The sequence below is a fragment of the Cyprinodon variegatus genome, unplaced genomic scaffold (assembly GCF_000732505.1).
Source record: "Cyprinodon variegatus isolate N-32 unplaced genomic scaffold, C_variegatus-1.0 Scaffold501, whole genome shotgun sequence".
Classification (NCBI taxonomy): domain Eukaryota; kingdom Metazoa; phylum Chordata; class Actinopteri; order Cyprinodontiformes; family Cyprinodontidae; genus Cyprinodon; species Cyprinodon variegatus.
Genome location: NW_015150954.1, coordinates 436307 through 456565, shown reverse-complemented (window position 1 = coordinate 456565; position 20259 = coordinate 436307). Strand labels below are relative to the sequence as shown.

The following is a 20259-nucleotide window of genomic DNA, read 5'->3' as shown; positions in this document are numbered from 1 at the left end:
GACCGACAAAATGGCAGGAGGCGGACCTGTGATTGGACAGGATTATTAATTATGTGGGCGTTGCTTTTAAGAGACAAGCTATGATTGGCTGAGGCGCAACAACAAAGAAGATATGTCCAAAACATCAAAGATTGTCTATGCAAAAGATGTACCCCTCTAAACTGGAAAAGTCAATTTACCCAGCTAGACCAGTGGGCGTTGTCCCGAAAAACAAACGCAAACCCACAATTTTTAAACCATGGACGCCCCTTAGCAGAATTAAAATGGGTTTGAAAAGTATCAAAGGGAAAACATTTATAATGAGATAACAAAATCAAGTTTCAAAATAGCTATTCTGAGTGTTTTCTCTTTTTTTCAATTATGAGATAAGGTTTAATTGCGAATATGAAAGAGTTACAATATTGCAATTATGATACAAAAAGCCATGGTTACATTTGTTTTTGTTAGATTTCATCCATAGCTTTGAGGTTTGTACTGAAATTTACAACAAACATTCTCTTTACAATCCTAGTTACGGTTTAAAAAAAATTAAATCTCTAACATTCATACATGAAAGTCTATTTTTTTTCCCGAGTGTCAGATTAAATACAGAAAATCTTACGGACTGTTTGCATTGTATTTTTTGACAAAAAGAGCGCTACAGCAGGTCATTCATTCCTGCTGCCATCAGACTCAACAATGCGACTCTACAAGGCAATAACTTGTGCAATGTATAACGTGCAATTACAATTTTTTTATCCTGTGCAATAACGTGTTTCTCTATGTTTAACACCCAGTACAATAACTATATATATATAAATATCCATCTAAGTAAATACTAGGGTTGCGCCGATGCCAATTTTTGGCCCTGATACCGATACTTGGCTGTGCAGCATTGGCTGATACCATACCGATTCCATCTGTTTGAAATTGATGCGTGTGTGTATATATATGAAGAACTTCATACTACTTGGATGTAAAATAATTGCCATCATGGCTTTGTCAAGCTGCTTCCTACCTTTGTCAAGCAGGAAAAAGACTAATACAAAGTGAATCCAGTAGAACTTTTTATTGCCTACCTGGAATGGGTGACAATAGTTGAATAAACTTTTGGCTCTCAAAATGGTATCGGTGCCCTAGTTGTTGATACTTGCCGATAGCGATATCACCATTTCAGTGCAGTATCGGGGCCCGTCTGATACTGGTATCGGTGCAACACTAATAAACACCCATGTAAACTCCTTCTTCTCCTTTGACTATTTGAGCTGATGTAACAAGTACATTTCTCCACTGAGATAACTAAAGTCAATCAATCAATCAATCAAGTTTTAAGGCATTTTGTGTATTCCCTTCTTTCTCTCTTTGCCTGTTTTCTATCTGATTACACATAAATAAAGTGTTCCTAGAAAGGTAGAAATATCTAAAAAGATATAAAGCTAGAATTCTACGTTTTTACATCAACAGTTTAAAATCAGTGTATGTGAGATGCATTCACAATACCAGCTTTAAACTAAATTTAGAAGCCAGAAAGCAATAGATTTGAGTTGAAAAGGCTATTACATGTAGAAAAGTTTACATTTGTTAGATCGGATGAAGGAAGACTGAAAAAATGTGGAGATGCTTTCATTTTAAAGGGACATAAGGTTCAATATAAAACTCAAATGACTAGTTTAATGTTTTTATGCTTGTCATCTAAACAAAAAATGTGGGTGAACTTCAAATAAAAAAGAATTTTAAAATCATACCAGACTCTTATGACCCTGATTACAAACATATAAAAATTAGCTAGGGTAACAAGAGGCAGATTCTGGTGATGGGAAAGGCATAATTTTTTTTATATATAATCTTTTTGGCTTCTGACAGTAAATCACAAACATGTGACAAAGAATCAAATTGAAAACAACTCAGAAATATTGAAACAATTACATTTTACATTAATTAAGGGTAATATTTTAAGAAGTTAATAACAGTAAAAAAAAATCACAGGTGCTTGGGGAAGATCTCCCTAACATTATACTGCAGGACAAAATAGTAGATTAAAGCTCTGTTACAGAAGAAGTAATATCTGAAACAGATCCTCGGTTCATGTTTTTGAGCTTCCTGTTAGTATACACAAAGCAGTCAGAAAGTCGTGTTTAAGGAACTGAAACGGAAAGAAAAGACTGAAAATGCTCCTCTAAACTTTAATATCAGCACTTTAAGTCATTCTGTTCTTGATATCAATGTGCAAAGAAAAGACCACATAAAAAAAAAATAAAAATAACGACCAGATACAATATGATCCTTTCAAAAGCATTACAATAGCACTGAGTAGCTGGTTTTCTCTCTCTCTGCTGGCCTAGAGTCATGTAACACGCTAATAAATAATTAGTCTCTGTCGCTTTTCAGGAAATGGCTCCATGTGACAGTAAATGATCCAGCAGTACACAAATAATTCAGAGGGTGCAAACACAAAGTCCAGTTTTTAAGGCACAGCACCTGTACCTATGGAAATCCATTAAATAAAAAAGTTTTATTCATTGCTTATAGCTGTTTCAAATTCAGAAAATGCAATCATGGATTAGGTTATATTTAGAAAAGTCAACATTACTATTCTGAATAAAAAGGTCACATTAGAAATATTTTAAATTTTTTTAAAGACAGTAATATTGATCAGAAGCAGCATATTTAAAGTGGACTTAGAAAGAGTTTATTTTGTCGTTTTGTACACACAAGTGTAAACAAAAAGACATTTTAAGTACAGCTCTCTAGACAGTTTCATTTTTTTAAAGTGAAGACTTGATAAGGTATGCAGCAGTGATAAAAATATTTGATGAAAAACAGTAAAGTAATCATTGTATTAAAAAAAAAGTTCATAATTAACCCAATGAGGTGAAAATTGACTGTAATATTAATGCAGATATTGCAAATGCTGCAATAATCTGTGTCTTCATCACCTGATCCATTCTCCCCCCTCTCATAAGCAAAACCACAAGATTCTAAAACTCCCCCATTTGAGGCACTATCTCCTATCTGGAGAATCACATTTCACATAGAAAATTTGAAGGAGCTGATCTTAATTCCTATTGCTTTATAATAAAAATAATGTAACTTGATTTATCTCACTAAATTTTTACAATGTAAGATAAATAAAGTTCAATAATTATTTTTTTATATTGGAGAAATTTATCTCTACATTTAACCCATCTCCTTGGGGAGCAATGGGCTTCCACCGTGAGGTGCCAGTGGAGCAATCAGGTGTTAAGGGTCTTGCTCAGAGAGCCAGAAGGTTTTGAACTCACAACCTCAGGATTCCAAGCTCTATGCCCTAATCACTAGGCCGCCACTCCCCCAATTTACACTTGCTTGTAAACCCCAGCAGATGCTGTGGTTCTTGGCTGGAGGGAGCCAGCAGACGCATGTCAACGGCAAAACACAGAGATGAAATCCACTGGCCCTTGACTGACCTAGAAATTCTGTCCACAAAAGTTATCAGATGGTAGCTCCGCGGGAGGCCAACAGGCACCATAAACAGCTTTGACTTAATACCAACAATGGAAACCAGAAACCTGCTCCTCTTCTACAGACCGGAGCGTTCACAGTAAAGGTCCCTAACTCCATTCTAAAGTGCATGTGGATGTTTTGGGCAAAAGCTAATGTATCCTTGAGCACCCTGCAGAGGGTGTAGAGCCAGTTAAGTGCAGTAGAATAAAAGTAGAATGAAAGCAATAGCACTGTCTTTAAATATCACAATTACTTCAATAATTCAGACACAATAAATAGGCATATATTTGCATAAGCATCTAATATGTCATTTTTATGAGACAAAAAAGACAAAACCATAAAAAAAATAAAACTAATTAAATAAAAAGTTTGCAAACATAGGATTTACTTCAAATCATTTTGCCATTTACCCATGCGTGTCTTTAATAAGGTGAATTTATTAAGTATAATAAAAACAGTCACATTAGCTTCACAGTAATAATGATGAAAAATCTCATATTTAATTCTACCCATATGTGCTAAGAGATTAAAGGTCACAGTTCGAACATTTGTTTTTATTTACATTTATATATCTATTTATGGACATTGGTTTGTAAAAGATTACTGCTCTGTATCTGTATCAAGATCAAAATCCGTGGCTGCAACACGTTGTCATGCCAACAGGGATTCGGCAGAAGAAAAAATATTTTCGTTAACCTGTAGGGGGAAGTATCGAGTAACAGTTTTCTGAGTAGCGCTAACAACTGCTGACGCCAGTCAAACTAGAACTGTGATTGGTCAGACTGAATATGAGAACACTTCCTATAGGTTAGTTCCGCTACCCCGCCAGTAAAATCCAGAATCAGCGCCATAATTAAACGACGCCTAACTTTGGTCGATTGTTTTGTCTTTTGGAATACGTTCCACTAAACAGGGATGAGTTCGGCTTCCGGAGAAATTGACTTACACGTCCAGTAATAATTAAACAGAGAGGAGCTTCGACCGGATAGTGGAGCTAAAACGAAGCCGATGTTTTTGGAGCAGAAGGTTAGCAGCCCGTGTTAGCTGCGGGGACTTCGGTGTCAGTCTCTCATCTGGGGCTCATAGCTTCACTTTTCTGGGGCCCAGCGAGTATGAGCTACCCGGTGAACCTCCAGGCCCTGCCCGGGGAAGTCATACAGGAGGTTTTTACTCCAGAAAACATGAGAGGAAGGTGGGTTTGTTGTGTTCAGCTGTTAGTCAGAGTTTAATGTAACCGATGACTAATTTAGTTGACGAAGGTTTTTAATCTTAAATTTAAAACGTACACATAATGAGCGCTTTGAGTAATCATTTGGTTTAAACTGTTTAGTTCAACTAAATATTATTTTAATACAAAATAAACAGGTGATTATATCAATAATAATTCAGTCACATTTAATCTGATTGTTTGCCACCACAGCCTAGTAATGAACTGGGGTAAAAAAAAAAAAGAGAGAAACAGCGTCAGTGACTGCTGAACAGAGGAAAACAAAGGCAGAAGTTAAACAGCAAAATTATTTCTCATGATCCCTTAAATGAGGAACAAGAGGACATAATCTGATGATTAGTTTAAAATCCCTTTTCTTAAAGCCTTAATTAAACCAATTAAGTTAGATTGCTTTTGCAGTTGTCAGTGACAGGAGAATGAATATGTGATATGAGAAGTTTAAGTCAAGTTCTAGACAAGGGTCCCTTCAAACCTTTGAGTGATCCAAGGTTTGTGGTGTTTTTTAGGAGATGAGACCATTTAAGAAGCTCCACTGATTATGGAAACTAAAAAAAAATAGACTGAAATCACAATTTAGAGCTGTTCCATTCTCTCAGAAATAATAAATCAACAGTCATGTGTACATGGACCTTAGTATCCAGAATAAATGGTCAATCAGTCATGTGGACATGACCATTGAAATGTTGTAAACATGTTCACCTCAATCCATATAGCATCATGTTCTGATTGAGAGGTGTAGTTTATGCTGAACTTTAATTTGCTCAGAGTTTTAAGGAATGTTAGTTATCTCGTCTTTTCTGGAAGAAACAGCAGAATTATTTTCTGAGCCTTTAGAAAGCTGCTCTCAGAACCTGCTGTGGGTCCATTCTGGTTCTCAGAACAGTAAGGACCATAATAAGGACTATTTTTTTGTTTGTTTATGGCAGCGTTCAGGAAATCTGACCACTCTGCACATCTCAGAGTACTTCTACTTTGAATAAAGCCTGGTGCAAGTAAACCAGCATCATGATGTGATTCTAAGATTTTAATCTCATGTGAGAAATATTCAAATTTTTTTATTTATTTAAATCCAGTCTTGTAATTTTGCTCATCGCAACACAGCTGATGATGCATGAAGTCTTTTTTCTCTAATTTAGACTTGTTACCGGCTTATCTTGGAGTTTTTACATCTTCATCTGTATACATGAATGCTGTATTTTAGTTTGGCTGAAACTGAACTAAATGAAACGCCAGCTGAAACAAAACCAGGAGAGAGCCTGTCCACGTTCATCTGTTGTCTCGGGTTGAGGTAAACACTGCTTCCTGTTTCCAACAAGCTTCTCATTGTTTTCTTTCCTTCCTTTCTGCAGAAGGTTCGTAAGCTCCCTAAATCAGCTGACTTTCCCTAAATCCCGCTTAGCTCTGTGGGATGGCAGCCCTGTTGGAGAGATGCTCCGCCTCCAGCTCTATTCCCACAGGTAAACATCAAAGACATGGTTCTGTTCCTGTACATCTGCTGAATCTACGGTGGCTTTGATTAAATTGGATGTTTACCTGAACAGTTGAGGAATAAAATAAAAGGCTGCTAACTTGTTTTTAGTAACCAATGATCTGAGTGTCATGTTCAGAAAGCCTGGTCTTTCCTCTTGTTCAGTTAACCTGGTGATTAGTCCAGTCCATGTTTTGGAGCTGAAAATGCAAATGGTTGGAACTATTCTCTGTACGTGCTTTTTACTTTTTGGACCTGGATTTTCCACCAGGATTTATTTATTTATTTTTGTTCCTGCTGGCTTCAACTTAAATGGGAAAAATAATAAATACACTTCTTTTTCTCTTCATTTAAAGTTTCTAGGTTAGGTTTTTAATAAATTCATCTTCCTTTGCAGGAAACCTCAAATAGTTCTCCTGGAGAAAGCTCTTCGGCTAGCGCAGCGCCACGCCCGTCGCAGTCACAAGCTCGGCCTTCAGTGTTTCTTCCTGGGATCCGTCGCTGTGAATGAAGGTCTGATTCTGACTCAATGTGGAAGAATTCACCTGTCTTCTTAATGCTCTAAATCCTGTTGTGTGTCCTCCAGATGAGGAAGGGGTCACTGTGACCTTGGACCGCTTCGATCCAGGTCGGGATCAAGCAGGAGCCACAGACCGGGTGCCGTCCGCTCTTCTTCCCGGAGATGTCCTGGTTCCCTGCCTGTTCTCTGCTCAGTCTGAGACTTCGCCTGATGCTGTCGTCCTGTCAGAGGCTGAGCTCCATCACTGCTTTAAGGTTCATTTTTGCTTTTTATTTTTTATTTTTTTTGTTTGTTTTTTTCTTACTTCAAGCTTTGGCCAGATGATAAATGTGAATCAAATATTTTTGGTGGTTCAGGCACTGCAGCAGGCGGTCAGCAGCAGACAGACTCTGGATCTGTCTCAGCTGTTGAAGATCAGAGCTCATGTGATTTACTCCCAGACGTCTGATGCTGCAACATTTAACCTCAGCTGGTCGTCCGTCTGTCCCGCCGTTGGGTTAGACGTTCAGCCAGTCCGAGCCGTCCCCATCATCCCTACCGCCCTGCTAAGGTCGCTGACAAGCATCGGCCGCCCGGCGCAGCCTGCTGGCCGACAGAGGGGGTAAGAGACTGTTTACTTTATGCTTTAGATAGATCCTGGTCACTTTGCACTGATCTAGGATACACTAGAGGGTGCTACTGCAGTTATTGGTGAGACATATCGTGTTCACTTCCTGTTTTGACTGCTGAGCAGCATGCTGTTCAGGCTATCTCCATCTAAATTAATTTCTTTTTTTCTGTGATATCTCTGTATCTAAGTAACTCTAACTGTCCAGTACCACTTCAAAACATAGCGCCTTCTGCTTCACTTTTCTACTGAGCACTTGTCGCTTTCACATGGTTTCATTTCCGGTAGTAAGGAGTAGCTAGGCTAGCGCAAGCTTAGCATTGCTATGGCTTCTCTCTCTCCTTCCCTTGACTCTTTTCCAACTCATACTTCTTCCTTTCCTCTCTCCTGCTGTCTGTGTTAGATGTTCAGTTCTTCCTCTGCCTCCTTTAGTGATAATGGGATGTGTAATAAGTGTAGTAGTTTTGTAGCTTTGGAGGCGAGGGTGTCAGAGTTAGAATCCAGGCTTCAGGCTGTTGAACATTCAGGAGGTTAAAGTAGGCCCCCCATGTAGCTGTCCTCCAAAAGTGCCTGAGCAGCCAGGCGATTGGATGACGGAACGCAGAAAGCGTAGTCGTGGATCTCTGCCCATTGGTCACCACCAACCCGTTCACGTTTCTAACTAATTTTCCCCGCTCAGTGACGCACTCACTGAGAAGCCCACTCTTGTAATTATCAGCTCCATAGTCAGAAACGTGGCATTACAGACACCAGGGACCATAGTCAAATGTTTGCCGGGGGCCAGAACGGGCGACATCAAATCCTACCTAAAACTGCTGGCGAAGGATATGTTTAAATACAGTAAGATTGTCATTCAGGCTGGCGGTAATGACACCTGGTTACGCCGATTGGAGGTCTCTTAATCTAGTGTTGCTTCTGTGTGTAAGTTTGCCAAAACAATGTCGGAGTCTGTAATTTTCTCTGGCCCCCTCCCTGATCTGACCAGTGATATGTTTAGCCGCATGTTGTCATTCAACCGCTGGTTGTTTAGGTGGTGTCCTGAAAACAATGTGGGCTACATTAATAATTGGCAATCCTTCTAGGGAAAGCCTGGTCTGATTTAAAGAGACGGCATCCATCCCACTTTGGATGGTGCAGCTCTTCTTTCTAGGAATCTGGCTAAATTGTTTAGTCCTCGTCATGGTTTAACAGACGTCTCTGCAGCTTCTCTACTGTAACCCACTCATTACTACATCTAGACAGTGTCTTGCCCACAACCAAAATCTACTAAATTAGAAAAGATTCCCAAAGGAGTAAATTATAATATAATTAAAATGATTCCAGTTGGGGAACAAGTTAAAATGATTAAATATGCTTTATTTAACATAAGATCTCTTTCCTCTAAAAGTCTGCTACTTAATGACTTGATTTGTGATAATCACAGTGATTTATGTTGCCTTACAGAAACCTGGCTGCAGCAAGAGGATTATGTGAGCATAAATAAGCCAACTCCTTCAAGCTATTTAAATTTTCACATACCCAGAAATTCTGTGTAAGGAGGAGGAATGGCAACAATAATCTTTCAGTCTGACTTATTGATTACTCCAAAGGCAATTAACAATTACAACTATTTTGAACATTTAACTCTTAGTTTCCCTCATATAAATCGCAAAGCTAGAAAACCTCTTCTTTTTGTAACTTTGTATCGTCCCACCAGGTCCTTTCTCTTAATTTTTAGATGAGTTTTCAGAGTTCCTTTCTGATTTGGTATTAAATACTGACAGGGTCATCATAGGGGGATTTTACGGTAACTTCCATGCTGACATATAAGGTGATCGCTTAAGTTCAGCCTTAAAGCTATCTTAGACGGTATTGCCTTTGTTCAAAATGTGAATAGTCATTCCGTAAAAATTCAAAAAATATCCACTGGATTTGGTTTTCAAGATTTGAAGACGTTTCGCCACCTCTCCAGGAAGCTTTCTCAATTCAAATGTCTGGATCCGCAGTGAGTTTGAGTAAAACTCCAGACATTCAGTTTGAGTAAAACTCCAGCGGATCCAGACATTTGAATTGAGAAAGCTTCCTGGAGAGGTGGCGAAACGTCTTCAAATCTTGAAAACCAAATCCAGTGGATATTTTTTGAATTTTTACGGAATGACTTTGACCTGGATGACTGAGAACCTTCATCAGCAATGTGAATAGTCCCAAACATTCTCACATATAAAGCCTTAAATGGCCAAACTCCATCTTATATCAGAGATATGTTGTTCCTTATGTTCCTAACAGAGCTCTCAATCTGCAGGTTTACTAGTGGTTCTTAGAATTTCTAAGAGGTAGAATGGGAGGCAGATCTTTTAGTTATCAGGCTCCTCTCCTGTGGAACCAACCATCAGTTTTAGTCTGTGAGGCAGACATCCTGTCTACTTTTAAGGGTAGGCGTAAAACTTTTCTTTTTGATAAAGCTTATAGTTAGAGTGGCTCAGGTTATCTTGAGCTATCTATATAGTTATGCTGCTATAGGCTTAGACTTTTGGAGGACATAGGGACCCCCATCTCATCATTTTGCTTCATTCTATCTATTCTCACACTCTGCATAATCTGTCAGGAACAGACCAGATAAAAGCTACTATGAGAAAAAGCAGCGAGAGTATAATGGTAGAGATTGAACTGTTCCTGGAGAAAAATATCAGCTGAGCTGCTGCCATTAACACCTTTGTTTATAGATGTTGGAGATCGGCCTGTTTTATAGTGTAGTCCTGTTTCTCTGACTGTGACTAGCTGGATGTGCTCTCTTCATCCTCTGACATGGGAGTTGGCTCAGAGCTCGTCTGCCTGGCTGTGTGTTTCCTGGACGGGGCCGCCGTTTACAGCTGCTTTTTGTATCTCTACTTCTGTCTCCTTGAACCCCAGTCGGCCTCAGCAGATGGCCGCTCACACTGAGCCTGCTGGGAGGTTTCTTCCTGTTAAAAGGGAGTTTTTCCTCTCCACTGTCGCTACAAGCATGCTTAGTGTGAGGGATTGCCTTCAAGTCAATGAGTCGATGCAATAAACTGGTTTTCCTTTGATAGAAAACTTTTAATCAATTTGACTGTATGATCTGGTGAACTGTAAAGTGCCTTGAGATGACATGTGTTATGAATTGGTGTTATATATATAAGCTGAACTGAATTGATTGTTTTTCTTCCTTTCAGGTTTCTGACTATGGATCAGACCAGGAAACTGGTTCTCCTGCTGGAGTCGGACCCTAAAGCCTCCAGCTTGCCACTTGTTGGCCTGTAGGTTCAGAAATATTTTTATGTGTGGTGTTTATAAAATAAGCACACGTCCATAATTTTAATGATTAGGTTTTTCTTGTCCTAGTTGGCTCAGTGGAGTCACACACGTCTACAGCCCTCAGGTGTGGGCCTGGAGTCTGAGGTTCATGTTTGGCTCCGCCCTGCAGGACAGGTGAGATACTGGTTGAAATTAGTACCATCAAACTGTTCTAGGGTTTTAAGTTTTTTCTTTTTAATGTTCCTGTCTCTGCTGGGTTTCAGGGTTCTGTCTGAGATGGGCTCATTCCTCCTCGTCGTGTTTGGCTCCACCCACAGAGCTCCTCAGTTCTTCCAGTGTCGAGTGTCTCAGCGTGGATCAGGGCCCCAGCTGGACTTCCAGCTGCTGACTTCTTCCCAGTCTGTCACTCTTTACCAGGTATAGCTTGTATTAGGTTTGTGTGTTGGGGATGAAGAGGGCTTTGTAAAAATGCAGCTTTGTCAGCAGGTGGCGCCGGTGGATGGTAGAGCTCTGCGGTGCGAGTTGGATTCAGAAGACCACAGCAGACAGGCGGAAATCTTCAGAGCAGCTCAGAGCTCATTCAACAGGTCTGGATGTTCATGCGTAAATAATTGAATAAAGATGAACGTTGAGTGACGTTGATGTGTGATTCTGTCCTCAGAACGCCGCCTCCAGCTGCAGGTCTGTCTGTTAGCGATCAGGACTCTGGAGTCGAGGATGAAGACTTTTCTCCCAGACCGTCTCCAAGTCCTCATCCTCCAGCTCCACAGGTCAGAGATCAGCTCCATCGCCTGTCTGGCTCCTGTCCCTGTTTGTCTTTCAGCCTGTTTCCTGTTTGCTTTCTGGAAAAACACAATGAGCCGATCAAAAATCTGTGGAAAAAAATAAGAGACGTTATTACTGCATTGAAATATCAGACGAAGAGCTTAAGATTATGACAATAAACCAAGTTCTGCTGAACAATCCTGTTTTTCAGGTTTTAAAACAGGCTTTGAGGTATTAAGACTGACCTAAACATCAATGAATTAGGGCACTTCTGATTTCTTGTCTTAGGCTACGTTCACACTGCAGGCCTTAATGCTCAATTACAATTTTTTTTTTTCTAAATCAGATTTTTTTGCATGGCTGTTCACATTTCCAAATATATGCGACTTGTATGTGATCTCCTGCATGAACTGCAGTCATACAACCTAAGTGTCCTGCATGCGCAGTAGAGGATGCAATGACGTTACACGGAAGCATGCTCTGTGTTTACGGAAGTAAACATGGATGGTAGTGCTGGAGAACATCTAGCAATCTTTCCCAACCTTAAAAACTCAATCTTTCCAAGATGGTTAAACATAAATACTACTCTCTGCATTATCAGCCACATTGTTGTTGTTTTTCTTGCATAGCGAGAAGCAGAAGAGTGACCACTGTCAGTTATTAATGACATTCAGGTCGGATGGATGCGACATGGCTGTTCAGAAACAGGTCGGATATAAAAAGATCAGATTCGTATCGGATTCAGGACCACATAGCTAAGCGGCCTCGGTAACATTGGAAAAAATCGGAGTGTGTTGTTCAGACTGTCATGAAAAGATCAGATCCAGGTCGCATATGAGCAAAAAAATCGGATTTGGGTCACTTCAGGCTGCGCTGTAAACGTAGCCCATGTCATTCATGGCAGGTGAGGTCAGATTTAGGCCCCGCCTTTTTCAGCTGAAGCCTTACAGATGTTTATTTGTTTGTTTCAGGTTCGCAGAGTTCAGCCGTCTGTTCCTGAACTCTCCCTGCTGATTGAAAGCAGCTTCTCCTCCAATCATAACGTTGGGACAGATTCTGGCTCCGCCCACAGGCCTCCTCCAGCCAACTGGAAGTCAGCTTCACCCCCCAGCTCCAGTTCCACCACTTCCTCTGCCCCCAAACCTGCTCCTGTTCCCCCTCCTCCTAATCTCCACAGCACCCCGAATTCCAACCTGCAGCAGCCCTGCTCCTGCTGCTCCACCAACAACTGCACCTCCATTTTCCCCTCCCCAGCGCTCCCCACCGCTGCTGCTCCCCACTTCCATCAGCAAACCCACTTCAGCCCCCAATCTGCACCTCCTCCTTCGCATTCCCTTCAGAAATCAGTGCCTCTTTCCTCACAGAACTATGCAACACAACCATCAACACTTCCTGTCTCCTCTTATCAGCAAACCCCTCCTCCTTTTAGCCGTCACTCTGCTCCTACTCATCCTTCCACCAAGCTGCCGTCCACTCCTATACCCTCCGTCTCCCGTCATCAGCAAACTCCTCTTTCTAACCATAAAGCTGCTCCTCCTCCTCATTCCTCTCATAAACGGACTCCTCCTCTCTCCAGCCGTCACACCGCTGCTCCTCCTCATTGCACCTTTAAAAAGAGTCCTCCTCCTTCAGGTCTTCACTCCATTTCTTCCTCTTCCCACCACCAAACTCCAGCTTCTTCCAGCCCCCATGAGGCTCCTGTTCCTCCCTATAGCCCTCAGGCTTCTCCTGCTCTCCCACAATTTCATCAGTGTGTGTTTCCTCCTTCTACTCCTTCTCTTCCTTCTTGTTCTTCTCCTCAAACTGTTCTTCAGCCGCCCCCATCTGATCCCCATAACTACCCTCCTCTTGTCTCTAAACGTCACAGCCCTCCTCCTCCCGTCTACCAGCCCACTTATTCCTGCAGCCACACTCCTCCTGCTCCTCCGTGCCATGGAGACTCCTCGTCCCCTCACCCCTCCTCTCCAGCAACAGACCTTGTCTCTCCCTGGCCCATGCGTCCTCAATGTGGGAATCCCTGCTGTGAGAAAATGGGTGGACTCTTAACCACCGACCCCTACCAGCTCCTACTGCATCAGGACCAGCAGCTGCGCCTCCTGCAGGCTCAGGTAGCAACTGCAGGGTGTTCCTGCTGTCTTTTAAATTCTTGTTTTCCTACATTTTTTTTTTTTTGAAAACATTTCATAGATCATCCAAGTGGTTCTTTTTCTAATATTCAACGATTATGCAACTAGATCAGCTAGAACTTGGTGCACTGGACCTTCTTAATCAAAGCGTGTTGTGGTTGACTGCAGGTCCAGATGCTGCTGGAGGCTCAAGGAAGGCTCCAGCCTTCTGCCCGGCAGGTTGAGACTCAGACGTCAAAGAGCACCGCTAGCGTCGCTGTGGAAACAGGTAAGATCTGCAGCTCAGGGAGTCTAACCCTCCACAGGTTTCCTCCTCTAAACCTCTGCTGTTTCAGGTGCCAGTCTGTTCTGGGGACAAGCTCCTGATCAGCCGCTTCTTCAGGAAGAACCGGAACCTCAGCCACCCTTCCTGAAGCCCAAACCCTCCTCCAGATCTCCCCCTTCATCCTCCTGCAGCACCTCCACCTCCTCACATGACCCGTCTATGAACAAACCTGAGGAAGGAGAACACATCCAGCGGCGAACGTCCTGCTCCTCATCTGATCCTCACAGGTGAGACTCTACCTAAGCTGGATGACCTCACTGATCATATGATGACCCACCGAGCTGCTGGGCTAAGCCTTCAGGGAGAGGAGCTGCCAGCTGTCTGTTAAGATGCTTCCTGGATGCCTCCCCTTCAACCTTCTATCATGCAGACCTCTCCAAAAAGAGGGTCCTGGACAATATTTCCTCTAACATGGTTTATATGATTTTTCACCTACATTCCTGTAGGTGAAAAAGTTTTCTGATTTATTAACAGGATATCTTGTATTCCTTGTTGAGATTCAGTTCAGTGTTCTGTTTGGGTTTGTTCTGTTCAGTGTCAGCGGTCTGCAGAGCCCGGTTCTGGGAGAAAGTGTCAGCATGTACAGACCTCCAGAAGAGCAGCAGAGCTTCTACAAGAACCTGATGGTAACTCCCAGCATATGATCTGTAATTAGATGCAAACAGGGATTTAGGGCTGTAATTAGATACAAAGATCAGTGGGCTGTCTTTTTTTCTTCTAATTTGATCAGAACAGAAAGAAACATGATGGTCAGAGACGCTTTTCTTAGATCTACCCCAGTTATCTGAGATATTGTTGCCCTGCTAGGTATGAAATTAACCAGCTGTTAGGACTCAGAGGAAGAATTGTTTGTTTTTTCATGTACTTTAAATGTTGATCTTTAACTTAGTTTTAACAGTTATGGAGGAGGTATTGGAGCTTATGCAGCGATGTTCGGTCGGTTTCTTCTCAGAAAAAATTTTTTGTTTTGATTTTTTTTTCCAATGTCATCAGACTCAACTCAGCAGCCGTCTTCAGGATGCAGATGGCCAACAGGAAGCCAAGGAAGACAGAAGATGGAGTTTATCTGTGTCGGAGCTCTCGCAGTCTTCCCAGCGGTCCTCATCCCAGAGGAGGCAGGATCAGAAGAAGGAGCAAAGGAAGAGTCCTGAAGGAGATGATGTGATCCGGGCCACCCTGCGGCGGCTGCAGCAGCTCGGAGTGGAGGCGGAGGATCTGAAGGAGTCAGATGAAAATGAAATCAAAGCTGTGGAGATGGCCAGGTACTGAGTGCAGTCAGGCAGAGTTTGGTTGGATCAGATCTTTAACACTTTCTGATCTCTGTAATGTTTCCTTTCAGCACCTTGGCCACTATCAACCCAGCAGCGGTCGTCTCCAGGCTGAGTGTTTCTGAGCCGACCGTCAGCGCTCTGTTCCCCGGAGGGAGCGTGGATCTGAGTCTGGAGGCCAACGCCATCGCACTTCGTTACCTCAGCCAATCACAGCTCAGCCGGCTGTCTCTGGGAGGCCACGCCCCACAAACCATCCCTGTCCCTTCCTCCTCCAGTGAATCACTTCTGTCGCCAAGTAACATGTCTTTAGCCACCAGGAGGTACATGAGGAGGTATGGCCTGATCGAGGAGGATGGTGAGGAGGAGGAGGAAGAGAAGGAGAAGGCCATAATTTCAGAAGTCCGTCAGCCGCTGACCGAAGCTCTGAACGTGAAGCTCCTCCCACAGAGTCAGCTGATCCGGGACCTGCGGCCAAAAATGCAGCTTTTAGCTGGAACCACCAAACCGGACTCAGAGGACAAGGAGAACTGTTCTGGCAGGAGGGCTCCGATAGACCGAATGAGAAGCCAACAGCCAGAAGGATCAGTGGGGAATATCCTGGACCTGAGCCGCCTGAGGGAGCTGCCCAAACTGTTCTAAACCTCTGCTGAGTCGAAGGACCAGAAATAAATCTAAGCACCAGCAAGGAACCTGGACAACCCCTTACCACACATGAACTTCAATAGTGGGTTGGGATGATGTTGAATTTATTCTGCTCTTTCTGGTGATCTTCGTGTTTTTATTTTATGTGTCATCCCCTGGTTTTTATGTGAAACCTCTTTTGCACTTTTTAATATTTATGATTTTCACTAATAAAATTGACTTTTAAAGTTTTAAATTGTTGCTTTAATTGAAATTACATTTGGTAATCAAATACATTTGGTTAGTTTATTAAAATATAATGCACGTTTTCAAAGTTTTTTACTTTAAAAATTTAGTTTTATTTTAAGATTTTTTTTTTCTAAATCTTCATTAAAGATCAGAATAATATTTCAAAACAGATCAAAAACAAAGTTTAAGGAATACAGTTGTCAGAGGAGAAAATTCGTTTTTTAAGTAAATCATGAATACGGTATATTGGTATGATGCCTGGCGTTTGTATTGCTACAAATCTTTAGAACTATTTCACAGGATGATTGTCTAAAACAGGAATTGTCTTTAAATCTGCTCTTGGGATAAAAAAATGCCCGGTATGGAAGAAGCTGATATAGAACAGAGATTAATTTCATTTCTAATTAATTAGATGACCAATCCCAATTATATCAGGAATTTAGAGTCTAGACCTTTAGCTAAAACCAAGCTTCCAAATAAAATAATGTTCTGATGTCTTAATGTGGGACAAAGAAAAACAGCTATTGGCATTTGTGTTAAAATTATATTTTAAAAGTAATCCCCATGTACGGATTTAAGAGGGATTTTTTTTGTTGTTGAAAATATTTTACTTGTTTTCTCAGATAAAAAAGAATATAATTTTTTTTCACGTCTTCAGAGGGAAATTCAGAATTTTCAGGGAAAATTTCAGTTTAAGAAAAAAAGCAGTAAATAAAAGCATCGGCTACTCATTCAAGTAAAAAAATAAAAAAAAAAAGCGAAAACAGGGATATTAACATTAATATTGTTGAAAGCCATGGATGCTACATTAAGTATAAAGCAATGCTGGAAATTAAGAAAAAAAATTATATAGTTGATTAAAGTAGCAACAACCTGCTCAATCATTTGCTCATTTTTTCAGTGGCTTTCGGAACAAGCAAAAATCTTAACAGATGCCAGGAGGAAGGATCTGCTGTAACGTCCCTTTAGGGCACTTCGGATCCAGTAAACAGTGTTTATGAGCTCTTATGAATTAATTAATAAAGGTTTTTTCCTTAATGCCAGCACCTGTTGGCCATTAAAGTTACCACTAAGGTATGTTATGTGTTAATCAGTGAAATTATAGAAGAAGACTTGCCCTTAGTACTCTGTTAAACTGTATATTAGTTCACAATAAAATGCATTTGGTAATAAATATTCATGAAACAATGAGTGAAGTAAGCCTACTCATGCTTGATACCTTGACCCTCAATAAACTGAGTATTCTGGATAGTATCCATTACCCTCTGCATAGTACATTCACTAGGCAGAGGAGTACATTCAGATGCACACTGCTGTCCTGTTCCACTAAAAGGTTTCAGATTTCTTCTGTTCCTTAGGCCTTCAGACTGTTTAACTCCCATCACTGCAAACAAAAACACTGCTGCACCCTGGACAATCTATCCTTTATCGAAGGATGCTTGTGTAGGAAATTTGCATGCTTTTGTTTTTGCTGACATACATGCTCTTATTGTATCATACATGCCTATTTCTAGAGATTCTAAAGATCTTGGTGTGTGCATGTTTATGTTATGTGGATACCTTAAATTCAGAGGTGGGTAGTAACTAGTTACATTTACTTGAGTTACTTTTCTGAAAAATAAATACTTTTAGGACATTTACATTTACAGCATTGTGCTTTTTATTTTACTTGGTAAAAAATATTTTTAAGTATCACTACTCTTACTTGAGTAAGATCTCTGGCAACTCCATCCATTCTGAGTGGAAAAATAACCTTGTTTTGGAACAAATATGCACAATTGAGAGACACACTTTCTTCTTTTTTTTTTTTACTACAGGTAAGTTAAATATTATTTTTTAACTGCTTAGTATGTCATGTGGTTTGGAGGTAGAGAGATAATACAGAACACAGTATACTAGTTTAACATACTCTACATACTCTAACTATTGATTTAGTAAGTTTTGTAGCTCAATAAAATATTAAATCAGTTGTTATGATCACTGATAGTCAGTGGATCAGTTACTGGGTACTAGCCTTTTTACCAAATACCTTTTTACTCCCACTTCAGTAGTATCTACTTTTTACTTTTGCTTCAGTATAAATCTAATTAAGTAGTGTTACTTTTACTTTGTACAATTTCTGGGTTTTTTTACCCACAGGAATTGCCACAGAAATATCCCCACCAAGGTTTGCAGAGGACCAAAACGAAATGCCTGCTGCAAATGTTCAGTTATCTGAATATTGACAACCACAAAATAAGTTGCCAGAGTTCAGTCAACTTTTGTTAAATTTTTCGAAAAACATTTCGACAATACCTATCAGGGAGTTTAGACTAAAAACAAACAAAAAGTTATGTATATATCAAAATTTTATATATCAAATTACACTGTATGTAACTATGACTCATTTGAATGATTTAATGGAAAGAATAGATACTATTTTTGAAACTTTTTTTTGCAAATTTGGAAACATTTGAAAACAGAATTATCGCTTCAAACACTAGGGGGAAATACGAGTTTACATATAAAACAACCTGAAACAAGTTTCTACTGTTTTAACTACTGTACAGACATCATGGGTACCTCTTTCTTCATTTGTTTATTCTCAGATATAAAATATTTTTTCCTTTTCACAAACTCATTAGTAACCTCTGTAGTTAGAAAGCTTTTCTTCATAACTTTAAGTAACTTGACAAATATTCAGTGACTATCTGCAGATGAGACATAATTAAAGTGTACATTCCCCCAAAAGCACAGAAAAAACATGTTGAAAACATTTATTTGTAAAAATAAGAATAGCAAAGTAGAATCAGTTTCAAATGTCTGAGCAAGGCTCTAAATATGATCCATACAAATGAAATTATGCTTATATCTATGAACTATCTAACATGTCTCAGTAAAATATGTTGATTTAAACGCTGGTTGTATTTTTACTGTTTTTATTTATCTGTATCACTATTCTTTATGCAAATTTAGAATGCTTAAGACATTTTCCTATTTTAAGGCAAAAATTCTATTTTGCTATATTAATGCTCATGAAAATCTTTGAATTCTACACGGAAATTTGTCAGAAGTACATGTCAAGCAATCCTTTCAACATTGTCATCCATCTAATTAAATGGATGACAATGATATGTCAAATTCCATATCAAAAAGATTTCTAAAATTAGAAATGAGAAATCTTGTCAAGAAGTGATGCTGAGAAGCTAGTCCATGTATTTGTTCATTAAAGGCCGGACTCTCCTGTGAAACCATCTACCAGTTTTAGTCCACGAGGCAGACGCTCTTTGATAAAGATTATAGTTAGAGTGGCTCAGGTTATCCCGAGCTATCTCTATAGTTATGCTGCTATAGGCTTAGACTGCTGGAGAACATAGAAACCCCTTTTCATCATTCTGCTTAATTCTCTCTCTATTCCCCCATTCTGCAGTATTTGTTAACTGATTCTTTAACTTTATGTTCTCTATGCTTTTCCTGTCATAGGTGTTTCATCTGGTCTGATCATATTTTGGCTGTGATTCCATCTTAAAGAGAACCATCATCTGGGCTGCTATCAACACCTTAGATCAGGCATCCCCAACCTCGGTCCTCGAGGCCCGCTGTCCTGCAGGTTTTAGAGGTTTCCTTGCTCTAGCACAGCTGATTTTAATTGAAAGCTGATTAACAGGCTTTTGGTCTACTGCAATCATTATAATCAGCTGTGCTAAAGCAGGGAAACCTGCAGGACAGTGGGCCTCGAGGACCGAGGTTGGGGATGCCTGCCTTAGAATATAGATAACAGATTTGGACCTGTTTCTCTCCTAGACACAGCTAAGGGCTCTGCTTTTACTGCAACTAACTTTATGTGCTCTCTTTCATCCCTTTAACATGAAAACAAGCTCATCTGCTCAACTGTTTCTTACACAGGAGCTAGTTTACTATTACCTTTTCAGATAACGAAAGTGTTGACAGATCTGTGTTTCTACGGTACTTCGTTTTGTATATCTGCTTCTGTCTCCTTTAACCCCCAGTCGGCCTCGAAAGAAAGCAATCCAATCACCTTAGATAGAAACTTTAAACCAATTCTTATGCAAATCTGATTGAATTGTCTCTGTAAAGTGACATTTGTTGTGAATTGGAGCTATATAAATAAACTGAACTGAAATCCGTTTATAATCCAATACATTTTAAAATCAAAAATTCCGTTTCCCTTTAAATTTAAAATGGAAATAATGCTTAAACAGCTCTAAACACTATACATTTATTGGCGTGCAGGTGGTGCAGTTGTTAGCGCGTACGACCCATGTATGGAGGCCTTAGTCCTCGACGCGGGCGACCTGGGTTTGAATTTGGTCTGTGGGCCTTTGTCGCTTGTCTCTCCCCCTCTCTCACACACCCTTTCCTGTA

General features: G+C 40.3%; 1 protein-coding gene across 2 annotated transcripts; it reads left to right on the top strand.

The window, feature by feature from the left end:
* The first annotated feature begins 4302 nt into the window (after positions 1–4302).
* On the top strand, positions 4303–15880 carry stil (SCL/TAL1 interrupting locus). 2 transcript variants are annotated; one of them, XM_015390488.1, is made up of 16 exons: positions 4303–4654; positions 6040–6147; positions 6556–6671; positions 6745–6932; positions 7035–7279; positions 10456–10539; positions 10625–10711; positions 10801–10954; positions 11024–11124; positions 11199–11307; positions 12274–13410; positions 13597–13696; positions 13764–13980; positions 14289–14379; positions 14747–15015; positions 15093–15880. In XM_015390488.1, the coding sequence occupies exons 1-16, from the start codon at positions 4575–4577 to the stop codon at positions 15661–15663; spliced, it is 3657 nt and encodes a 1218-aa protein (XP_015245974.1). In that variant the 5' UTR covers positions 4303–4574; the 3' UTR covers positions 15664–15880. The 2 variants fall into 2 exon arrangements, with proteins under 2 accessions (XP_015245974.1, XP_015245972.1); XM_015390486.1 differs by having other exon boundaries at positions 11021–11124.
* The last annotated feature ends 4379 nt before the right edge of the window (positions 15881–20259 follow it).